Genomic DNA, 25,109 nt, shown 5'->3' on the forward strand with positions numbered 1-25,109 from the left:
TTCATCAGAGAGATTTCAAAAGTTCATAAAAATTGGTTTAAGAAATTACATAAAATAAAATGCTTGAATTGCCTGATGAAATTCTTCTCACCATCTTTTTAATGATTGAAGATGATGACAAGACATGGAGATCATTGATGCTAACCTGTAAATCTCTGAAAACAATTTGTTATGACTACAGATATCAAATGGTCAACTTTCCGAAAGCTACTATTAAATTATATCAAGGAAAACCAAATCAATACTACATAAGCCTTGTCCAATTTGATACAAACTATTCAACATACAAAATACCACATAGGATGGATTGGCCTCATCCTGGGAATACAGACGTGATTACTAGATGGTTTAAATTGAGGGTTGATCCAAAGACAATGCTTATCCATACATCTGATTATCGTTTCACTAGATCAACAGGAAGATGTTCCCACCACCCTGAAAGTGAGACTCAAATACCTTATGCAAGTTGTTTTGGATGCGAATCACCTGGATGTGATGATGCTAAAGCTTGTTGTGATCTAACTGGCACAAGATTTAAATTCAATGCTAAATTCCATCATGATGGCTGTGCAAGCAACGGATCATGGAAATTTGAGAAACATAATAAGAAAATTAAATTGACAGGTGGTGGTTATTGTGGTTGGACAACTCCTTTAGCAGCCAAAACAGAAATAGATGCTGTGCTTGGTGGTTGGTATGTTGGTATTGAGCTTGATTAAACTCCCTTATTAATGTTAATATTCAATTGATTTAGCTTTACAAATTAAATAGCCAAATATGATGCCGTCCTTAACACCTACTGAACTCCTCACCACTTGATTTAGAAAATTAAACATGGTTGTGCGCCTTTAATGGTGCTTGTTCTTCTAGTTCCCCTTACACTCTAAAGCCTTTTTGTAATGATCAGACCGTTTTTCTTGCCTTTTGGCGCCAATCACCTAAAACAGCCGTAGCATCGTATCATCCTTGAAAATGCCGCAAAGTTTGAAACAAAAAAATTGAACTAAGCGTCGTTCACGTTCTCTTTTTCATCCCAAGTGAAGACTACTTTGAAATAAACAGGGCACGATGAGCTCGTCTAATACTACTATTGCTTCGTTGGAAGCAGCGATTGCACAAACACACACAGACATGGATACCTTGTGGGTGTTGGTATGTACCATGATGGTCTTCCTTATGCAGACTGGTTTTTCTTTTTTGGAAGCCGGGTCTGTTAGAAGCACCTCTGTGGTTAATATTTTAACAAAGGTTAGTAAATAACAATGAAATAATGGCATACTAACCAATTCAGAATTTATTAGGAACTTGTATGGTCACTATTGCTTGGTGGATTCTAGGATATGGTTTGGCGTAAGTAATAATAATTATTTGATGAAGAAATTGTAATCCACTTGCTGATGATTGATGCCATCCACTATAACAGTTTTGGTGACGATACCACATCAGGAACAAGAAACGGTTTTATAGGCAATGCGTAAGTTTTTAAAAGTCCTCATCAAAATTCTGAAATAATTACTCCTATTTGATATAATATTTTCATTAATATTAATAATATGTGATTTCGTTACTGCTTGGTAAGTGTTTTTCAAACCACAAGGCTTGTGATATTAATTATTATTTAGGAGTTCATATAAATCATGGCATATTTGGGTCTTTGAATGGGCCTTCGTTGCTGATACTACAACAATTTTATCAGGTGCTATTTCTGAAAGAACCACTACTCATGGTTATTTGATTTATGCTGCCATCTTTGCTGGTTGGATTTATCCAGTTGTTGCTCACTGGTTCTGGTCTACTTCTGGTTGGTTGTCTCCATTAAAGAAGGATATTGAAGGACCTGGATCATTGGGAGTTATTGATTTTGCTGGTTGTGCTGTTGTTCACCTTTTGGGAGGTGTTGCCTCTCTCTGTGGTGCTGTTATTATGGGTCCAAGAAAGGGAAGATGGGTTAAGAAGAATGAAAATTACTTCAAGCCTCACAATATTCCTTTCCAATTCTTGGGTACCTTGTTATTGTTCTTGGGTTGGTTTGGTTTCAATCCGTAAGTATTTCCCTTAATTACCTTAATTCATTTAACCAATTAATGATAATAATATTAATTTTATAATAATAATTCATTCACAGAGGTTCTACTACTGCCATTTCTAATGGAATGTCTATTGTTGCTGCTAAGGCTACAGTAAATACTGTTTTAGCTGCTGCATCTGCTGGTCTTACTGGTGCTTTCATTAGATTGTGTATTCCAAAATTCCTAGTATGGGATGCTGGTAATCTTCAAAATTGTGTTTTGGCTGGTCTCGTTGCTGTTACAGCTGGTTGTGCTACTGTTGAACCTTGGGGAGCTGTTTGTATTGGTATTATTGCTGCTCCTATTTATATTGGACTTTCATTCCTTTTGAGAAAATTAAAGATTGATGATCCTTTGGATGCTGTTCCAGTCCATGGTGGTTGTGGTTTGTGGGGTTTAATTGCTGCTGGTATCTTCTCATCACCACGTGGTGTTTCTGCTGCTTATAATGTTGTTTCAACTGGTTCATTGTTCTGGGGTAACGGTGAACAATTTGGTATGCAATTCTTGGGTGCTGTTGTTGTTATTGCTTGGGGTGCTGCTTGGTGTATTCCATTGTTCATTATTATGAGATTCATTCCAAGAGGTTTTGGTTTCAGAATTTCTGAAAAACAAGAAAAGGCTGGAATAGATGTTGCTTTGCATGATGTTGATGGTTATGCTAATATTAATCAAGAAGATTTGGATGAAAGTTTCAAGAATTGGGTTGAATTTGTTGAATTCCAAAAGGAAAAGAAAAAGCAAAAGATTGCTGAAGAATTGAAGGGTGCTACACCAAAGAAGTCTGAATCAACCCAAGATAAGAATGATGTTGAATTGAAGGAAAATAAGCCAATTGAAGCACAAACTGTTGCTACTGCCACTCCAGTTGAAACCACCAATAACGCTACTACCCAAGAAACTCCTGTTGCTACTGAAGATAAGGATGTCGCTACCGAAAAGGATGTTGAATTGAAAGAAAATATCACTGCTGAAAACATTAATGTTGAAACACCACAAACTAATGTTTAAGTAGAAATTATGTGTTTAATTTCAAACATTATAAAAAATAAACTAACTGATTAATTAAAGATTTGAGCTGATCCATCAACTATTGGTAGAATTAATTGACCTGTTTTTTCATCAATAGCAATTGCATAATGATAAATAGTATCGAGTGGAAATGATAAATCTACACGAATTAATTTTTCAAATTGTTTTTGAAACATGTTAACTCTCTTTGCTTTTCTGTCAACTTGATAAATTAAATCTGTTGATTTTTCATAGAAAATTCCATAAGAACCTCTATCCATTAAAGTTGTGTCTGGCTTATTAATAAGGTACCACTTTCCATCTTGTTCATTAATTTTATACATTTCTAGTGGACTCGATGCTTCTAATGCAAAGAATGATGTTCTAGATAATACCATTTCTCTTTCTGGTGTGAAAACAATTCCAAAACCACTTCCAATATCCATTTCAGGTACAAATATTGGATCGCTTACTCTTTCACCATTTTCAATATCAAATGCAAAAATAGATAAATCAACAACATAAACCAAATTATCCAAAACTGATACGCCCCAAGAACTTTGTAAAATACCAACTTGAGTTTTCCAAATTAATCCATCATCTTCCTCATTCGTTAATAAAATATTTAAATCAAATTTAAAACACTTTGAATGACCATCTGTATCAACACCTGTCATTAATAGAAATGATTCATATATATGCATACCATGTGTCGATATTAAAGTATTAATTGATTTTTTATATTTACTAGTAAATCTATTAAATAAATGTAATTTTCTATTTCCTCCTAAAATTATTAAATCTTTATAAATTACAATATCATAACATGTGTAGAGCTTTAGTGATGAATGTAAAAGTGTTTGAATTTTATGATATTGTTTTGAAAATGATTTTAAATTCATTCCGATTTTATTTTTTAAATAATTAAATAAATATTGTGATGGTGATTGATTTTCACTCTTATCATCATTAGTATGAAAATCAATCAGATAAAGAGTTGTCATTTTTTTCGTATTTTCAAACTATTTGCTCTTAAATACGAATATTTAAATACTAATTGACTATTTTTACAATGACAATTACCAAAAAATAGACCATCTTGAGAATCTCATAACTCCATAGCTATATGATCCAAGCATATGATGTCAAGCAAAGCATGTTCTTGGTCTTCCTCAACAGTAGTATAATTCGTAGTGTTATCAAGCTTAAATTACCGTTATTTCTTTAAAAAAAATGGCACAAAATAATCCAACGAGAGAATTATATGAAGCCGCTACTAAGGGAGATTTTTTTGCAGTGAAAAGATTAGTGGAGGGTAGTATTGCTGATGTTAATGCTTACTCACAAGTAGGATTAATAGAAACTGAGGTAAGTTTAACATTCCGATCATGATTAATAAGATGTTTTTAGTGGGTATGTTTTAAAATAGTTGTAATGATGATCATCATCAATAATAGACACCTCTATTTTCAGCAGCTTTTAAAGGAAATAAGGATATTGTAAATTATTTAATAACTAGGACTTCTATTAATTTAGATATAGGAGATGTAAGTCTATTCAAATGATGATCTAATGCTTACAACAATATTAAGAAAGTATGTATTATAACATTTCATTGGAAGAAACAAATATATGTGACATGACACTAGCATGTTGAAGTATGTAGTAATTGAAAGAGTTTGATAATTTTCATTCTCACAGTGGAATCCACTTCATGGAGCTTCATCAAAGGGTAATTCAGAAATCATTCCAATATTAGTGAAAGCAGGAATTAATGTTAATAGTACAAGTGTATGTTTATTAATAATTAAATTATTTACTACTCATATTAATAGTATGTAAGTATCACCAAAAGATCATCAACCAATGAATAATAATAATGAAATTTCAATAGTTTAATGATACACCACTTCATATTGCAGCATATTTTGGTAGAAGTAATAGTATTGAAGAATTAATTAAATTAGGAGCTGATAAAACATTAAAGAATAGTAAAGGACAAACACCACTTGAAGTTGCAGAAATGAGAGGTCATCCAACAAAATTTTTACAACTTTTAAAATAAATTGAATATAATGTTGTAATAATTTATGCAACATAATGTAATATTGAATTATTTTGTTCATCTCTTTTCAAAAAATCTCTTTCAAGTAAAGATTCAATTCTCTTCTTAATTTGTTTAACATCAGGAGTAAATATTGGAATTAATTGTGAACTAACTTCATTAAATAATGATTGAATATTCATTGTCTTTCTTGTTTTCATAATTCTAACAACACATGCATCTAAAATATGAACTCTATCTGTACTAACACTTGTTTGTGTACCTTGTGTATCTTTTTGTGTTATTCTTGGTAATGGAATTTTAAGTTTAAATGATCGAGATGTAAAATTTTCATTCAATGAAAGTGTCATTTCCTTCTGATTAAATATTAAAATTGGAAATTTTGTTGATGATAATGAAATTATTGATTGTTTCAAATCAATATCTGAATTATTATTCAAATCAACTGTAGTATTACTTCCAAATGAACTTGATCTTTGATTCATTCCATTATTGGTACTATTATTATTATTGCTACTATTACTACTATTATTCTGATTAATTGTACCATCAAAATTTAAACCAGTTAAATCTTCAATTTGTTTAACAGATAATTGTAATTGATCATTAAAAAGTAATAAAATTGAAGCTTGTAAAGTAGAAAGTTCAAATAAATGATTACCATTAATATAATGAGCATGAATTTGAGCCATACTCTTTGAATAAACCCATTTTAAAACTCTTTTACCATTTCTAGAATCATAAAATTGTTTAAATAAATGTTGTGATTCTAAAAATTCCTTTGGAAGTAACATGTGTTCTTTTGCTTTTAAAGGCCACATTCCCATAGTTAAAACTGTAACATTAACATCATATGAAAGTTGTAATTGATTTGTTGTAATATAATTTTGAAATTCTAATTTCATATCATTGGCCATTGTTTTATCTGTTAACATTTTCTCTAATTTATAAGTATCAGCAACACCTCTATAATGATATTTTAATTTAGAAATCATCATTCTTTCTTCTAATTCTTGATAATCAGTTACTAATAATCTTATAGCAAATAATTTACGATGTTCTTCAATAAACATATCTCTATCTGAAAAGAATTGAATAAAATCAACAATACAATCTAATTTCTTTTCATCACTCTTCTTTCTTAATACATCATCTGTATAATAGGCAAATAATTGTACAATTCTAATTTCAAATTGACCAAGTGTTATATTCTTATTAACAAATTGTTTAAATCCTTCTGACATGGCCTTATGAAATATTACATTTCTTGAAAATGATCCATTTGTTATATTTTTCATCTTTTGATGAAGTTCTAATAAATCTTGAACATAGGAATCAATTAAAAATCTAACTACTTTACTATATACTTCATTAGATATTATATGAATATTATTATTAGATGTATTATTAGATGTATTATTATTATTTGATGTATTAGATGTACTACCATTATTATTACCATTATTATTATTATTATTTAAATTATTATCATTAGATTTAATCATTTCAGATGAAGCATTTTCATACTTGACAAATAATTCATTTCCAACAAAAATTAAATATTGTTTAAATAAATCAGCAATTGGATCTAAACCACCTTCTAATCTATTCATTAAACGATATAATCTTTTCAAATCATCAAATTTTTCATCTCTAATTAAAATTTTAACACCACTTCCACTCATTTCTAATAAACGTTTTTGCATATTTTTCAATAATTCCAAATCACATAATTTCATTAACTTGTTTTGTGAAAAACTAGTTGGAAATATTGCTTGAATTCTAGTTTGTTCTTGTTGAATACATTCTTCAGCAAATAATAAATATTCTGTTAAATTATACTTTTCAATCCATTCATTAGCAATTTTATGATAAAATTCACTTGTTTCCTTCTCTGCATATTTTTCAAATTCATCAACATAGACCTCACTTGTTGAATGTTGTTGTTGTTGTTGTTGTGTAGATGATGATGATAATTGATTTGATGTTGAATCAATAATCATATTATCATTATTACTGCTTGTACCACCACTGCTTGTACCAATATTATTACTTTGTGTAGTATTAGTATTAGTAGTATTATTATTATTATTATTAGCATGATGAAGACCACCTGTATTTAAAGTAATATTTGGATCATCCATTTCAGAAAATAATTGTAAAGTTTGTTTTAATAATTGTCTTTGTGAAATGTAATAAGAATTATCGGAATTATAAAATTTACGATCTTGTGTAATTTTATCAAGTAAAATTTGTCTTAATTGAACTTTACAATGATCAAATATACTTGTTTTAAATAAATAATAAGCTTCATATTTTAAAGTTCTTTTAGTATTTGAAGCAACATAAAATTGATCTAAATATTTAAATATATAGGAACAAAATTTTACAAAAATGTCTCTAAAATTAATCCAAATAAAAACAATTTCATTTAATAAATCTTCTCCATATTTATCTTTTAATTTTGGTAATATTGTTGTTTGTAAATATTTTTTAATATAAATTGAATATAAATTATATAATTGTTCTTCATAATAAACTGAATCAGGTAAAATACATAAATTATATATAGTTGTAAATAATAATACATGTTCATCATTCTCCCATGGTTTTAATTCATTCAAATTTTGACTTTCTCTTTTACCATTTACAAATGTTTCTAATTTTTTTAAACTTTTATAAATTTCATACCAAGTTTCACGTAATTTTTGACTTCTTGTTTGATCATTTGTATTATTAGTTGTAGTATTATTAGTATTATTACCATTATTAATAGTGGATGGAGTTGTTGAACTTGTTCCACCACTACTACTACTAGTAGCAGTGATAGTATTATTATTATTATTAGAATTATTATTAGAATTATGATTAATTTGATGAGAATTGGTTGGAGTATGATGAAGATGACTATTTGGAGTTGAAGAATTTGGTTGAATGGGTGGTTTCTTTTGAGGAGTAGAAGGATTTGAATTAATTGATTGATTTCCTAGATTAGTTGGTGGTTGTTGTAAAAAGAAAGGAGGTAAATTTGATGAAGAATTTGATCTTAATCTATTTTGTAAAGTATTTTGTAAATTTGGATTTGTAATAGGAATAGGTGGTATTGGTAAATTATTAGAAGAAGAATTTGATCTCAATCTTTGATTTGGAATTAAATTACTAGGTGTTGGAATAAATAAATTAGGAGTTATAGTTGGATTAGGATAAGGAATATTTCCACTATTAGAAGTATTTGAATTTGATCGATTTCTTTGAGCTGCAGCTGCTGCTTGTAAAAAAGGTGGAGTTGTAAATAAGAAATTATTCATTGATAGAGGTGGTAAATTTGAAATATTTGGAATTCCATTAATTGTTGGAATAAGTGGAAGATTTGGATGATTCAAGTTTGGTTGTGGATTTAAAGTTGGTTGACTAGTTGTTGGTAATTGAGTTGAATTATTATTAGGTATTATTGAGGTAGAAGTTATTGGATTGGTCATGTGAAGAAGATTTGGAATTGTTGGATTAATAGTATTAATTGGAATATTTGTTGAAGTAGTACCATTAGCATTGATATGATTTGGAATTTGACTTGTTGATTGTTGTTGTTGTTGAGGATTAATTTTAGGCTTTTTTAATGCTTGTTCAAAATTTTGTTGCTGAAGTCTGATAGAGGAGTTATTTATAGATTGTGAGGGTTGTGCTTGATTATTAATTAATGATGAAGTAATCCCAGCATTTGATTGAATTCGGTTATGATGACTATTAGATGGTATCGTACTATTAGTATTGTTGTTATTATTGATTGGTATCATCATTGGATTACTGTTGACAGTTGCTTGATGAGAAGGTTGATGGAAGGCATGTTGTTGGGTCAAAATTTGAGTTGATGTTGAATTTATAGTATTATTACTAGTATTATTTACTGTTCCTATAGGAGGTTCATCGGTTTGATGTGATGAATTGGTTGACGATGATGATGTTTGTTGCTGATCCTTTAGATGATCTTCGTAGGTTCTCTTCATTTTTAATCAAGAAATCCAAGAGGGTTTAGCTGAGGTTTTTTTTGTTCAAAATATTTCTACACCAGCAAAAGAAGGCGGATTTGAGAGGTGTGGACTGATGATATGATATAAAAAGAGCATGGCACTTCTCAAAAGAATCTACACTATGAAAAGACATTTAAAAAAGAAACAGTGAGGAGGTTATTAGCTGACTAACACAAGATGATGATGTGGTAACATGGTATTAATTACCCATGTTGAACAATGAAGAGACAAGAGATGAAGAAGTGGCTGGTGTGTGAAAAATATCTCACTGTTCACCAAATTACTTGAAAATAAATTATTTTAATAGAGAGAAAGTTATGTGTGGTTAGTACATTCAAATCCATTGAATGTAATGAGTGTATTTCATCTTCTTTGGAAGTTGTGTGTATTTGTACAATTAAGCAACGTAATGGTAAATACAATTTGCACTACCTGCTTGTGAATTATTATCTCTTTCTAAATATTCTCTGTCAATTAAACTTTCAATTCTCTTCTTTACATCTTGACCTTGAATTGAAAAACGAACTTGAGATAAAACTTCAGTTAATAATTGTTGATGTGTTAATTGTTTTCTTGTTTTCATAATTCTAACAATTGCTGCATCAATAACATAGGAACGATCCAATAAAACTTTTTCAGTTGTTTCTTCTCTTTCTTTCTTTGTTTCTTTCAATTGGAATGAATCAATTTTAATCTTTGTTTTTGATTGTGAATAATCTTCATTAACAAAGAAAATATCATTCTCTTCAACTTGAGTTCCTTTAGTTTCTTTCTTAAGAATTTTTTCCTTATGGAATGCTAATGATTGTAAAGTTAAAATTAATTGTTTTTCATCTTGAATTCCTGTTGATTGTTTAAGTTCTCGTACAGAAATCTTTTCTTTAGAATTGAATTGTAATAATACAACTGCTTGATAGAATGATATTATCAATTCCTTTTTACCACATGGGAATAAGGCTTTCATTGAACATTGTCCCAAGTTTGAAACCCATTTCAAAATACGTCCAGAATATTTGTGTGTATAAAAATCTCTAAATGAATCTTGTAATAATGAAAGTTCCATTGGTAAATTTAAAGTATCAGGTGTATAATTTGGCCAATAACTCAATGTTAATACTTTAACACCGAGGGAGGATGCAATTTGAAGTGCTCTATCCTTTTCTTCACCTACTTCATTGATAAATTTCTTAAATTCTGCACTAGTTTCATATCCTTTCATTAATTCCGCTGAAATATCAATATCTTTAAACATTCCTTCTAATTTGTTTGAGAATTGTGTACCACATTCTGCTCTCAATTTAGAAATCATTGTCTTTTCTGCATCATATGATGAAGTCTTTCCAAATAATAATCTTTTACCCAAATCCTTCTTATAAAATGCTTCAAATATATCTTTACCATTAATATATTTGAAAATTGTTAGAGCATTATCCATACATCTTTCTAATTCATCATCTGTTAAACCCTTACTATTCTTTAATTTTCCATCAATATATTTTGCAATAAGTTCACTTGGTTTGTTAGGAACAATATTTAAGAAATATTCAAAGGCTTTTCTTATAGCATGTTTAAATTCTTCATTCTTATGGAAAGATTGTTCATGTAATTGATCAATTTTACTCTTAAATTGAAGAGTATCTTGAACCATATTTTTATCATTTTGATCATCATCAACAATTCTTTTACCTCTAATCTTTAAATAGACTGTAAATGCTTCTTTAATTGCATCAAGTTCATTGACTAATTTAAATAATCCATACATTCTATTAAGATCCATAATACGATTAAGATCCATTAATTCTTCAAATCCTTTATCTAAAATTGTTTTAACATGTTTCTTTATCAATTCATTTTCTACTATTTGTATAAGAGGTTTCTTTGTTAATTTACTTAAATAATTTGTAACTCTATCAACTTCTTGTCTTAATCTAGATTCAACATATTGTAAATATTCTGGTACATTTAATTTATCAATATTATTTAAACCATCATTAGAATAAAATGATCTAGTTTCTTCTAAAAATGATTTTTCAAATTCATCTTCATATAAATGTAAAGATGTTAACATTCTAATTAAACGTTGAACAACTGATTTATCAATACTTTCTCCACTTCTTTCATGTTTAATTAAAATTAAAATCCCAGATATTATTTTTTTAAGTAAATGTTCATTAATCTTTAAATTTTGTTTAAATATTTGTAAATTCATATCCCAAATAGATTTATCTGGTATTGTCATTACATAAGACCTATCTAAATATAAGAAAATAGATCTTATCATATTAATTTGATCAGTGAATTCTTCCCAACTTTTAACTACAATATTTAAAAATGTTGTGTGATCTGTTGTTGCTTTATGTCCTAAATCATAAATTACATTTTCAATATGTTTAGAACAAAGTAATTTCAATTTGGAATAGGTACTTTCTGATTTTTTATGTCTTGCCAAATCGGAACAAAGTTGATAAAGTTCTTCTTGTCCAGTACAAATTTTCTCCTTTTTTTGAATGGCAACAACAGCGTTATTTAACTTGTTCCATGTTTCTTCTTCAAAGTTAGATACTGTCGGTTTTAAAGACAGAGGTTTGATTTTAAGACAAGTTATCTTTTTCTTTGTTGGTGTAACTGAAGGTGATGGATTTGTTAAACCTCCTCCTGTTGATGCTGTTGTATTGTTTTTAGTAAATCCACTTGTTGATGGTATTGTTGTAGTCATTTTAGGCTTTGGAATTTCGACAACTTCTTCTTCGTCCTCAATTATAATGGTATGATGATAGGCTTTGGTTTTTTTAGTTTGATCGGATTGTAAGTCAAGATTAGCTTGAGGTTGTTTTCTTTTCTTTGATGATGATATGGCGAAGGTAGACATCAAAAACTATTACTATTAGATTTTCTAGAATGGACTAAATTGGTTTAACAACATCAAAATCCTAACTAGTAAAACTATTGAAAAATAACCCTAATAATAATAACAATAATATAATACTACTATGGTAGGGTACAGAGAATGTGTTTCCTGTTGTTGTTGATGTATTTTTTTAAATAAGTTTTTCTTCGGAAGTAATTTTAGAGTGCATGTTATTCCGCCCTCACTTTGGATTTTAAAGCCTTCAATTCAATTGAGGATCTTTGAATAATATTATTATAAAATTGATAATTTAAAATTGATAAAGAACTCTTTTTAATTGAAATATAACATTATTAATTGATAAAGAACTCTAAAATTGAAATATTATAATAAACATTAAAATAACATATATTTATAAACAAATTAAAACAATAATATTTAATAATAAACTGAAAGAGTTCTATGATGAGGTCTAATTGTCTTTCTATTAGCTTCACCAATTTGCCATAACATCCAATCAATCTCAATACTTAAACATTTAATAGAATGTTCTTCTAAAAGTACTTTTCTCATTTCTTCAACAGCTTGAATTGTAAAAGCTCTAATTTCAACTTCCATTTGTGAACTATATTCTAAAACTGTTAAATTTGAAATTTTTTCTTTCAATTCATCAGAATAAACCAATACTAAATTTTCATTACTATTAATATCATCATTATTAGCAATAACATTATCACTACCACCAATAATACCACCTTCTGTAACACTAATTGTATTTGCATTAATAAAATTAGTTGAACTATTCAATAATTGTGGAACTCTATAATCAGCAAACATTGTTAAATCATTAATATCATCAAATTGACCAATTCCTTGGCCTTTAAAACAACCATAAATATCAGCACAGAAAATTTGAGCTCTCTTATAGAAATGAATTTGATGACCTGTTTTAGAATAAATACAATGATCTCTAAATCCAGGAAAATGTTGAGTAACAAGTGAAACTAATTTGTTAACACTCTTATTTGCTGATTTAATTAAATTAAAAGCTTTTCCATCAAAATGTTCTTCAAGTGCAAAACCAACTTCTCTAATTAATCTAACACGTTCACTTAATAATGGAACTTTGGCACCATTAAACCATTCTGTTAATTTTTCACTTGTTAATTGTTTTAATTCTTCTGATGAAAATGCATTTGGATTATTTTGTAAAACACTTCTAAGACCAGATGCTAAATGACCATATTCAAATTCATCCTTTTCATCTTTAACAGAATCATTTAATGGCCAAAAACAAAAATTAATACTTGAAAGTACAAGTATATATTGACAAGTTAATTCAGGTTCATTTAAATTTCTATAATGAAGTGTATCATTGTCCCATTCAATAAATAATGATTCAATTAATGATGTTGAATTGGATGTTTTACATTTTTGTTTAATAGTTTCCGCAATAACTGAACATGTTTTAATTAAAGCCTTCCTATTTAATGATACATGAGTAGCATTTTCAATAACATGTTGTGTTGTTGTTTTTACGAGAGAAATTGGTGATGATGACATTTTTTTTAAAAATTCTTTATGATTTTGAGGAAACAATAATAACGCACAAGGCTTTTTGTGCAATTTTATTGATGAAGTGTGTCAAAGCCTCCATAGACTGGAGAATTTTCATCTCATTACAACCTGTCTTTGTACTATTACAACCTACTAATAATAATTTTTATAATGAAAGTAAAAAGCCTTGAAAGTTTATTATGAAACAATCAAATGTTATTATTCATTGTGAGTATCGCAGATCAAATTGTGTGGGAGAACGACGACAAACCATTTCTGCTTTCAACTGTCATTACACAAATCAAAAAAATTTCAACAACACACAAGTAACATTAAACCTATCATGTCTCAGTGGGTTTCTGTTAACAAGTATGGTATTGGTATGTTTATTATTATTATCTATTTCTCATCTTTAATTTGCGCCTTTACAATTCTAATAACAACAACAACAACAACAATTTATAAACTACAAAATCATCACTATATAACTTCATCAACATCAACATTATACCATCAATCAAACACTCTATATTAATGCTCTGTTATTATTATTAACAACAATAATAATAATAATTATCAAAATCTAGTTGTTGATTCATTCAATAGCAAACAATATCAACAACATCAACATTTATTAGATTTAAATGTTGGTGATCTTGTGTATATTAAAGCAGAGAGAGATGGATGGTGTAAAGGAAGTGTATTTAGAAATCGTTACATTCTCAAATATAAGAATTCACTACTTGGATATTCTACATTAGATAATAATTCATCATCATCATCCAACACATCCGCATCAACAACATCAACAGAGAATGATGGTGCTAATTTAAACAATGATCAAGATGATCAACAATCAAGAACATCAAATAATGCTCAACTCAATGCAGGATCAACTGAAGGTATTAAAACAGCATTGGATTTTAATGTGAGTGGAATGAATACATTTCCAATAGCTAAGGGTTTCTTTCCATCTGGTTGTATTAAGAGGATAGAAGAGAAGAGTGATAAACAATCTATTCTACCAGGTGGCTCAAGTACAGGTACAACATCATCAGGTCTGAGTTCTGGTTCATTGGTTGGTGGTAGTTCATTGATTGGTGTTGGAGGTGGTATTGGTAGTGGTATTGGTGGTGGTGGTATTGGTATTGGAGGTGGTATTGGAGGTGGTGGTGGTTCATTAACTTCTGGTAATTCTGGTAATTCACAAAATAATTATCTTCAAGGTTTAACCAATGATAAGAATAGAGGTGGTGATAAAACACTTGTTGATTCAACACCATTGGCAGGTATTATTTCTAGGGCAGGTAAAGCAAATAATTTAACATTTATCGATGAAATTGATTCAAGAGAATTTGAAGAATCTAAATATGGATTCTTTGAAGAGAAGGATTTTGAAGTTGAACATTGTTTTGATTTAATACAAGTAACAGAGGAATGGTTAGCATTCTTTGATGGATCTAGAGAGAGAATGGAAATTGTTGATAGAGATCAATTTGATAGAATTTATGAAATTTTAACAAGAATATTCTTTGATATTAAAGAATATGCAAGACATTGTGATTTATTAAAGGTAATGAAAGAGAAGGGTGGAAGTGATGGTATTGCAAAGATTGAATCAAAATTACTTAAATTTCAAAATAATGATATCAAACTTGTAGAAGAAGGTTGTAATGTACTTTTATATGATATTATTATTAGAAAGAAGGGTAAAATTTTAGATGATTTAATGCAAATGGATCAATTTGTTACCAATAATAATTTAGATTCTTCTCAACAATCCAAACAACAAACTACAAGTACTACTACACAAACTAAATCTGCTACTTCAACTACTACTTTAACAAATGTAAATTCAACAAACAATTCACAAGAAGTATCCTCAACAAAAACACTCAAATCCAGATTGAGTTTTACACTTGTTGAACAAGTTAGAAAGGTAGTTGATGCCAAAACAGGTGGATTTTCCTCTACATTATTATCAACCTCATCAACAGTAACAACCATTGTTAAGGTATTTAGAAATTATGTTCAAACTTGTGAGAGAGAACTTGAAGCACTTCAAGAGAGAAGACAAAAGAGAGTTAAAAATCATGCCAAGAAGGAAACAACAGTTAGTGGTAAAATGGGTGGTGCATTGGGAAGATTGGGATTTCCATTTCATTTGAATGATGTTCTCGATGATACAACACATACAGCCAGTGGTGATGATAGTAAACAATTTTATCATTTACCAGATGGTAATACACAATTAATGGTTGCACTTGAAAATTGTGTCATTGATTCAGAACATCGATTTGAATTGGAAATTTCACTCTACAGTAAGAAGGCAGAACAAATTATTAGTGAAAATTTTATTTTACAAATGTCATCTGCCTCTGAAAAGAATTTAAATCCATCATCTAAAACCAATCTAGAAAGAAGATGTATCATTAAGGATATAACAAGTAGTGATATTAAGGAAGATTTGTACTTTGTTTTCAGATTGTACAGAGTTGGACCTGTTTTAATCGATGAAAAAAATAAGAAGGCAACTGCATCAGCTGATGTAGGTGATGTTAAAAGACCATTCGGTGTTGCCATTGCAGATATTAATCCAAATGTAATTAATAATATTGTAACAGGTGAAAATGTTAATCTTCCTAAAATTAGTGCATTTGCAACAACAAAGGAAGAAAATTTCTATTCACTCCATCAATTATTAATCAAATTAACAAATGAACATGGTGGTCAAATTCCTTCAGATTTACCAAAAGATGTTTCAAAAATTCAGGAAATTAAGGATTTAACAATTTCACTTGGAATGTTAATTGGTGATTATGAACAACAAGTTTTTTCAAAGGAAAATTTAAAATCAAGACCAGTCATTCAAATGTTAAGATTTCCAAGTGCTGTTTCACCTGGTGATAGACGTAATGATATTTATATTACATTAGAAGGTTTAGCTTCATCTGTTAAAGAATTGAAAAATGTTCTAGTTGAAGCTGAATTGTATCAAGTACCACAATCAATTTCAATCAAAAATCCACCAATTCATTCTGAAACACGTCCAATGATACCTCTCTCTACAAATCCAAATGAATTTAATAGTGGTAATTTACCTTCTTCACTTCCACAAGAAAAGAGAAAATTATTCACCTCCACTGTTTTATATCACATCAAAAATCCAAAATGGAAAGAAACATTTAGAGTTAGTGTTGAACCTGATTTAATTGATAGATCTATTGTTGTATTTAAATTATTTAATTGTAGATCACGTCATGCAACGAAGGAACTTGTTGGTTTTGCCTATTGGAAAATGACCAATTCAAGTGGTTTATTAGATGTTACATGTAAAAGTGAACAAGATTCTTCATCCTCTTCATCATCTGATAAACAATCGGCTGTTGAAATTTCAGTCTACAAGGTAACAAAGAAATTCAAGGGAGGTGATTTTGCAGGTATTTTTGATTTCCATAAAAATCCAGAAGAAAGAGAAACTCATAGAACAAAGGGTCAAAAATTGAACATTTCATTCAATGTAGTTTCAACAAGAATTACACAAAATCCTGAAATGAAAAATTTACTTGATTGGAAATTACAAAGAAGTGTTTCAGATGTTGTTAATCAATTTACATTCAATATGGGTGATGTTATGGGTATTGCTATTTTTATTAGAGAAATATTTGGTGCATTGTTTGATATTTTGAGTGCTAATGAAGATCAAGCAGGTGTACCTGAAAAGATATTTGAAGTTACCTATAAGGCTATTAACAATATTTTATCACAAAAACAATTTTGGCCATTCTTGAGAGTTATTGATGAATATATTACAAATTATTTCCAATCTGTCAATGCATACAAATGGTTATTGAAATTTTTAATTAGAGATTTAGCTAAAATTCAAGCCATTAAATCAGAAGATGAATTATTAAGAGAAGATCCATATGATAAGATTATGCCATTCGAATTGGAAAATCAACAATTTGATGATTTTAATGATAATACTACTAATAATACTACTGGTAATACTGGTAATAATACTAATAATAATAATACTACTGGTAATACTACTACCACTGGTAATACACCACCTCCAGTTCCACCTAGAAAAGTTGACGATTCTCAACAACAACAACAACAACAATTAGTACCATCAGCATCACTTGCTAAAATTGTACCAGTTCTTTCACAATCTATCAAGTGTATTGATTATTGGGCCAAATTTATTGTAAAATCTAGAGAAAATTATACAGAAAGATTTGGTTTAAATGATAAGGATGAAAGTGAATTTGAAAAACAAGTTTCAGTTTTAATGAAACAAATTACAATTCTCCTTCAACATCCACAAAAAGAAATGTTAGGTGTTAAGGCTAATTGTTTAAAATTCCTGAGTTCATCCTTCTTTGATGAAATGAATAGAGTATTCAAGGATGATAAGAAACTTGGTAGAGCAGTTGTTGATTTCATTCTAGCAATGAATAATTGTTCAGCTGCTGTTGATACAGGCAAAACTGATACAAAGAAAACAAAGGAACAAAAATCCTATTCAAACAGAATACTTGCAATGAGTTGTGTTTTAAAGTCAAATGTTTTCAAGAGAGATGGATGTAGAAAAGTTTTACTTCCATTCATTATTGATGTTATCAGAGATGGTATTATTGAAAATAATGGTGGTGATATTGAATCAGGTGTAATTTTATTGAATGATTTACTTCATGCCACTCAAAAATTAATGGTACAATCAAATAGAAAACAATCACTTTTATATCAATCATTACATACCAATAATTCAAATAATTCAAATAATTCAAATAATAATAATAATAATAGTGGTGGTAATAATAATAATGGAATTGGTAATACAAAGAATAATTCACAATTATTAGCTAGTTTCTCTGAGAATACCAATTCACAAGATTATTCATTCCAAAAGAAGAGAAGACAACACTTTACATGGATTTCACAACAAGAACCACAAGAAGGTGAAAATTATTCAGATGGACTTGTTAAAACTATTTATGAAATATTCCAATTATTCCAAACTGTTAAAGATCGTTATGAATCATTAACATCAGATGTTCAATCACTTCGTAAAGATATTGATGATAAGAGAAGATTATTAGCTGAAACTCAAAATGAAGTTGATCAATCAAAACAAAATTTGAGAAGAGGTGGTAATAATGCAACATCTAATAATTCATCTTCTGCTGGTAATTCATCAGGAGGAGTTACAACACAACGTGCTACCAATATTAATCAAGCCAATACTCAGAAGGAAATTGATGAAAATGAAAAGAAACTTCTCCCATTAGAAAATATCAGAAGAGAATTAATGTGTTCCATTATTAGTTTTGTTAAAATGTACAGTGGTAGTTCAATTTTATTATTATCACATTTAATTAATGATGAAAAGGTAGCAACAGGTTTAGCACAACAATCATTGAGAAATTTAATGTATTTACATGAATTGATTACTTCTAAAACTAATAGTATACCTAGAGAATGGATTGGATTTAGATCATTCCAATTAAATACTTTATTTAGAAGTTTAATTTCAATTTCAAATGTAATGATTCATCATTTCACTATTGAAAAGGATAGTTTAACAAGTATTGTACAATCTAATTTTATTGATAATGTAGATTTTATTAATAGTAATACTAATAGTAATACTAATATTTCTACTAATAATTCTAACAATAATAGTAATACATCCAATAATGGTAATAATAATAATAATAATACATCTAATAATAATAATAATAATAATAATAATATAATTGGTGGTGGAGAAGAACAAACACCAATTGAATATAAAGAATTATGGGATATGTTATTTAAACATTTCTTTGGATTTATAAATTATATGGATTTGGAGAATAATAGGGCCTTTGAAAGAGTGATCATGTTATCTAAACATGAAGATTATCGTTACATGTTATTAAAACACATTTATGATAATATTTATAATCATTCCAATATGAGAAAAGATATTAAATTAATATTTGTACCTAAATTAGTACATCAAATTATGACATTATTTAATATTGATAATAGATTATTACATGGACCTGCTATTAAATTATATTATGCTCTATTAGAAACTGAATTTGAAAATCATAAGAGATTGGCACAATGTGAAGCTGTTACACAAAGTAGATTGGTTCGATCTAAAATTGGTCGTTTATTTAAACAATCATTTACAGATTGTTTAAAATCAATGTTTGAAAAGGACATTAATAATACCAATAATAATACAAATACAAATAATACCAATACTACAAATAATAATACTACAAATACAAATACAAATCAACAACAACAACTTGGTAAAGAAGGATTATTATTATTAAATAGATTGGAAACATTAATTTCTCAAGTTGAACAAATTCAAACCTTTGAAGATAAGGATGAACATAAATTCTGTGAAGCATGTATTGATGTGATGAGATCATTTAAAATTAATCACAATTATGATTTATATTATCAATATGTTGATAAATTATCAGCCGTACATGAAAGATATGGTAATTATATTGAAGCAGCCTTAGTATTATATAAACATGCTAAGAGATTACAATGGAATGATGAAAGAAAATTACCCTATCATTCAGATGAATATCCAGAACAATCTGAAGCTGATAGAAAGATTAAACTCTATGAAAAGATGATTGATTTATTTGATAAAGGTAAAGATTGGGAGAGAGCAATTGAACTTTCAAGACAATTAAGAAATTACTATTTACACAATTACAAATATGCCAAAACACAAAATTTGTTAAAGAGAGAGGGTGAATTTTATAATTTAATCATGACAAAGAGAAGATTCTTTGCCTCCTATTATTATGTTAATTTTATGGGAAGAGGATTTTTAAAGATGGGTCTACAGGGACCATACATTTATAAATCGGTGGAAGGTGAAAATTTTATGGATTTTTTAAATGGCTTAAAAGATAAATATCAAGCACAATTATTTCAAAAGACACCAACCGATCCAGAACAATACAGAGAACAAGAAGGTAGATTCTTTGTTGCCTATCACGTTGATCAAAGTTCAGAATTTGAATGGGAAAATATATTCCAACATCGTGATAAGAGAATTTCACCTAAAATTCTATGTTATAGAAAATTACATAATATTAATCATTTTAAATCTGAATCACGTTATAGAGAATCAAAAGAAAAAACCAATAATGAATATAAGGATATGCATAGAGAAATTACATTCTTTATCACTCCAAAGAAATTCCCAACCATTTGTAGACGTCAGAGAATTTTATGTGGTGATTCATTGAAAATCTATCAAGATAAATTATCATTGAATGAGAAATTGAAATATAGAGACTATTCACAATGTATTGATTTATCAAATATTAGTTATATTGCCAATGATAAATTATTACATTTATGTCCATTAGAGAATGCTACTAAAGATATTGAAGATAAAGTTAATGAATTGGAAGAATTGGTTATTAATCACCATTTAGATCAACAACCAGATACTAATGCATTATCAATGTCATTGAATGGTACTATTGATGCAGCTGTTAATGGTGGTCAGGAGAAGTATATTTCTGCATTCTTCACAGAACAATATGTTTCAACACATCCAGAACATGATTTATTATTGAAGAGATTTAAAATTGCTCTACAAAATCAAATTTTCATTTTAGAAGAAGGTTTGAGACAGAGAAGATTATTTGTTGAAGGTAAAGCTGTTGCATTGAATGAATATTTAGAAACACGTTTACAAGAAATGAAAAAGAAATTAGAAGAATTATTATTTAAATAAATATATAAAAAATTACAATTGTATTATATATTAATATTTAATTTTTAAATTCACTATTTCATTCATATTAATAATATTACCAGTTCCAAGATTAGATCTTCATGTAATGCATGTGCTCGAATTGTTCAAACTGTGAAACTTCATATACTATGACATCTCCCATTTCTAGATGTTATCAGTTCTAAAAACCATGATTGCATTTTCTAACGAATTCGTTCACACTATTCAAATATTATGGCAGTAAATCCTGAGAAAGTACATCATTATTCTAAAACATGAAGAAACAATTAAAATATCATAATAAGTATTAATTATTGCACATATCAAAACAATAATCAAACTTATTTCAATAATATAAGAAATGATATCTTGTCTAATATGAAATGGATCTTCAAATGAACTGAAGAAATTTCCACTCTTCCTAATTGTTTTCCAATTCATTATAAAATCAAATGATATAACTAAAAGTCCTATTTGTATGACCATTATACTTAAAAAGAGATAGATGGCTTGATTTGAATAAAATCTTTGAATATCTCAAATAAGGTATTAAAATACATAACCAAATGAATGAATAATGAATGATAATAATTGACAAGTTATTAATCTAAACTTGTCAGAAGTTTGAATTTTATGAATTTTAATTTGATTTTCTGGTATTCTCTGTAAAATAAAATAAATATATTTAATATAATATAATAGTAGTAAATGCAATAGTAAAAGTTGAATAAGAACAAATAAAAATCATTAAAATCATTCTTAAAAAGGAAATGAAATCAGCAATAATAGGTGAAAATAATAGACCACATATAATGATTAAAATAGGAATAATATATGGAGTTGATAATCTTCTTTTAATTGATTTAGTTTTAAATACTGTTATTAATGATATATAATTTAAAATACCAATGATCATTACAATATAATTAAATATTTGTGAGAATGCTAATAATTCTGAATTATATTCACATCTATAATAGGTTGTAGCAAGTGATGAATAACAAAATACTTGTTTTAATTCAATTAATTCTTCATTAAAAATATAAAATTTATATGAAATATTTCTAATCATGTCTAAATTTGTAATTTCATTTCCATATCCATCTGATAAATAGTAATTTAAAATTTAGTTTCTATATCATTGTATGTTAATGTAACATTATATATTAACCTTGCATAATTATAGAAATACTTAACATTAGTATTATTATTATTAATAATATTGTAATCAGTTTGTGAATAAATAATTATTAAAAAATCATCCTTATTTATATTTGAAAATTTGAATGGTTTATCTTTAAATGTTCTAATAAAAGTAGGTACAATAAATTCCTTCAATATATTTAAATCAGACCATTTAAATGTTCTCATAATACTCAATTTCCATAGAATAATTTGTATTTCTGAACTGTCACATCCAAAAAAATCAAATCTATCCACTAAATCACTTAAATCACTGCCCAAAAAACATCATGAGCTATATAATCTATTTTAGTTTTAATCGGTTTTATCATATTTAATGATTGATTTTCATTATTATTCATCATCATCATTTCAAGAACAATTTGAAACACATTTTAATCAATTATGTTGAATTTCCAATAAGAAGAATTTTCTTATCATGTAAAGATTCAATTCTTGTTAGTGAGGCATTGAATGAAAATACTATTAGATATTAATAATAACAACACAACAACAATATATCCTCATGATAATAAAACACTTTGTACAGTTTTTTTAATAAATGATAGAATAGTATGATGACAGTGTCAGTTTATTATTTCAAAATGATTAAACATCTCACTTCAGAGCTACAAAACAGGAAGTAAAACTTCTAATTATCAAAAAAACATCATAATGGCTACAAGTTCTTTGCTTAGAGCATAAAGAACATCTTTTAACCAATTTCCAATTATCTCTCTTATCAAGATATAGTGAATGCTTGAGGATTTTGAAGCAATTTCAGTTGTGTACTCAACTTTAGTGCCCACAATTTATTTACATCTATCTTGGTATTTCTGTGAAATAAATGTCATTTCACAAATAAATTCTGTATGAAATGTTATTAAACTCCTAGGTAGTTAGGACTTGGGAGTTTTTATTAAACAAAAAGTAAAAAAAAAATGTCATTACATCATCATCATGAACAACAACAACAATATGTAATGACAATAACAAGAAGGAGGAAGAAGAATACTCTCAATTTATTTAACATATTATTACTATTATTTATTATTACTACTAATAGTATTATTAATGTTCATTCACAATCAACAACACAATCATCATCATTAAAAATTCCAACATTTTATTCATGTCCATTATATTCATTATCTATTAATAATACTATTTATAAATCATTTAATTATTTACATCCAAATTTTAAATTAAATTATAATCTCACTGCTGAATGTACTTTATTTAATTTACCTTTAAATAATTTAAATAATTCTAATATTAATTTAAATAGTGATAATTTAAATAATTTTAATAATTTTAATGATAATAATATAAATGATAATAATAATAATTTAAATAATGATAATAATATAAATGATAATAATATAAATATTCTAGTTAAAAGAATTAAAACACAATCTAATAATATATTAAAAAATAATACAGTATTATGGATAATACCAGGTATATCACCAACATTTTCTATTAATTTTAAAAATATTTATAATGAAACCTATTTTTTAGATTCACAATCACCATCAACATCTTCATTAATATATTATGAACCATTAATAGATAGATTATTAAATTTAATAAATGAAAATTCATTACCAATTGAATATATATATATATTAAATCATAGAGGAAATGGAAATTCAAGATTAGGATGTGAAAATATTCAATCTGAAAGTAAAGGTTCAATTACATCAAGTATTATTGATATTAATTATGAATTAAAATATTGTAAATTTAAAAATAATTTTAATTCTATTAATGCTGCTATTGATTTAATTAATATTTTAAATATTTTAAATAATAATAATTATATATATGGTAATTCATATGGTACTTTATGGATAAATAAAATGTTAAAATATATTGAAATTAATAATTTAAATAATTTAAATATAAAAGGTATTATTTTAGATGGAATAATGTCAAATAATTTTACATTTGATAAAACTATTAAAATTCAATCAAATATAATTAAAAAATATTTAAATTATTGTAATAATTCAACTTTATGTTATAATAAATTAAATAATTATTTAATAAATAATGAAAATATATTAAATAATTTAGATAATATTATTAAATCTATTTATAGAGATGGTGATAAATGTCCAAATATAGTAAAAATAATAGATAATGAAGAATATTTTAGACAATTATTAACAAGATTATTAAATAATCAATATGAAAGAGTATTTATACCTGCAATATTATATAGATTAAATAGATGTGATTATGATTTAGATTTACCTACTTTGGAAAGAATATTTAAATTTTTATTAAATAGAAGAAATGAAAATTTAAATAATTTTATTAATTATCCAATTTCACAATCTCCTATTTTGGGTTATCAAATTATTTATAATGAATTATGGAATCATTCAATTACTGAAAATGATTTATTACAACAATATAATCAATCTATTTTATCTACAAATGATCCAATTAATTATTTTAATGCTTTTAAAAATTTAAATAATAATTTAAATAATAATAATTGGAATTTTAATAATTTTAATAATAATTTTAATAATAATTTTAATAATTTAAATAATTTTAATAATAA

The 25,109-nt window shown here is 27.1% G+C and overlaps 7 protein-coding genes across 7 annotated transcripts; 4 read left to right on the forward strand and 3 right to left on the reverse strand.

Annotated features, from left to right (window-relative positions):
• Positions 1-59: 59 nt before the first annotated feature.
• NAEGRDRAFT_64523 (uncharacterized protein) lies at positions 60-719 on the forward strand (the record flags this gene model as incomplete). The annotated part of the gene is made up of 1 exon (XM_002680178.1): positions 60-719. One exon carries the CDS (start codon positions 60-62, stop codon positions 717-719), a length of 660 nt encoding a protein of 219 aa, XP_002680224.1.
• Positions 720-1,002: 283 nt separating this feature from the next.
• Positions 1,003-3,605, forward strand: NAEGRDRAFT_55677 (ammonium transporter; the record flags this gene model as incomplete). Its single annotated transcript, XM_002680179.1, has 7 exons — positions 1,003-1,248; positions 1,292-1,350; positions 1,424-1,474; positions 1,557-1,574; positions 1,623-2,042; positions 2,126-2,724; positions 3,532-3,605. The coding sequence occupies exons 1-7, from the start codon at positions 1,069-1,071 to the stop codon at positions 3,603-3,605; spliced, it is 1,401 nt and encodes a 466-aa protein (XP_002680225.1). The 5' UTR covers positions 1,003-1,068.
• Positions 3,606-4,313: 708 nt separating this feature from the next.
• On the forward strand, positions 4,314-5,145 carry NAEGRDRAFT_64525 (uncharacterized protein; the record flags this gene model as incomplete). Its single annotated transcript, XM_002680180.1, has 6 exons — positions 4,314-4,448; positions 4,491-4,493; positions 4,538-4,627; positions 4,782-4,871; positions 4,916-4,918; positions 4,975-5,145. The coding sequence occupies 6 exons, from the start codon at positions 4,314-4,316 to the stop codon at positions 5,143-5,145; spliced, it is 492 nt and encodes a 163-aa protein (XP_002680226.1).
• A 23-nt stretch (positions 5,146-5,168) lies between these two features.
• NAEGRDRAFT_31603 (uncharacterized protein) lies at positions 5,169-7,787 on the reverse strand (the record flags this gene model as incomplete). Its single annotated transcript, XM_002680318.1, has 4 exons — positions 5,169-5,569; positions 5,693-6,466; positions 6,605-6,973; positions 7,370-7,787. Coding segments are annotated over 4 exons (1,962 nt in total), but the record flags the coding sequence as incomplete, so codon positions are not given.
• A 1,783-nt stretch (positions 7,788-9,570) lies between these two features.
• On the reverse strand, positions 9,571-11,889 carry NAEGRDRAFT_31512 (uncharacterized protein; the record flags this gene model as incomplete). Its single annotated transcript, XM_002680319.1, has 1 exon — positions 9,571-11,889. One exon carries the CDS (start codon positions 11,887-11,889, stop codon positions 9,571-9,573), a length of 2,319 nt encoding a protein of 772 aa, XP_002680365.1.
• Positions 11,890-12,459: 570 nt separating this feature from the next.
• On the reverse strand, positions 12,460-13,584 carry NAEGRDRAFT_31474 (uncharacterized protein; the record flags this gene model as incomplete). Its single annotated transcript, XM_002680320.1, has 2 exons — positions 12,460-12,707; positions 12,822-13,584. 2 exons carry the CDS (start codon positions 13,582-13,584, stop codon positions 12,460-12,462), a joined length of 1,011 nt encoding a protein of 336 aa, XP_002680366.1.
• A 337-nt stretch (positions 13,585-13,921) lies between these two features.
• On the forward strand, positions 13,922-21,379 carry NAEGRDRAFT_78815 (dedicator of cytokinesis 5; the record flags this gene model as incomplete). The annotated part of the gene is made up of 2 exons (XM_002680181.1): positions 13,922-13,958; positions 14,166-21,379. 2 exons carry the CDS (start codon positions 13,922-13,924, stop codon positions 21,350-21,352), a joined length of 7,224 nt encoding a protein of 2,407 aa, XP_002680227.1. The 3' UTR covers positions 21,353-21,379.
• Positions 21,380-25,109: the final 3,730 nt, after the last annotated feature.

The sequence above is a fragment of the Naegleria gruberi genome (assembly GCF_000004985.1).
Source record: "Naegleria gruberi genomic scaffold NAEGRscaffold_10, whole genome shotgun sequence".
NCBI classification, from domain to species: domain Eukaryota; phylum Heterolobosea; class Eutetramitea; order Acrasida; family Naegleriidae; genus Naegleria; species Naegleria gruberi.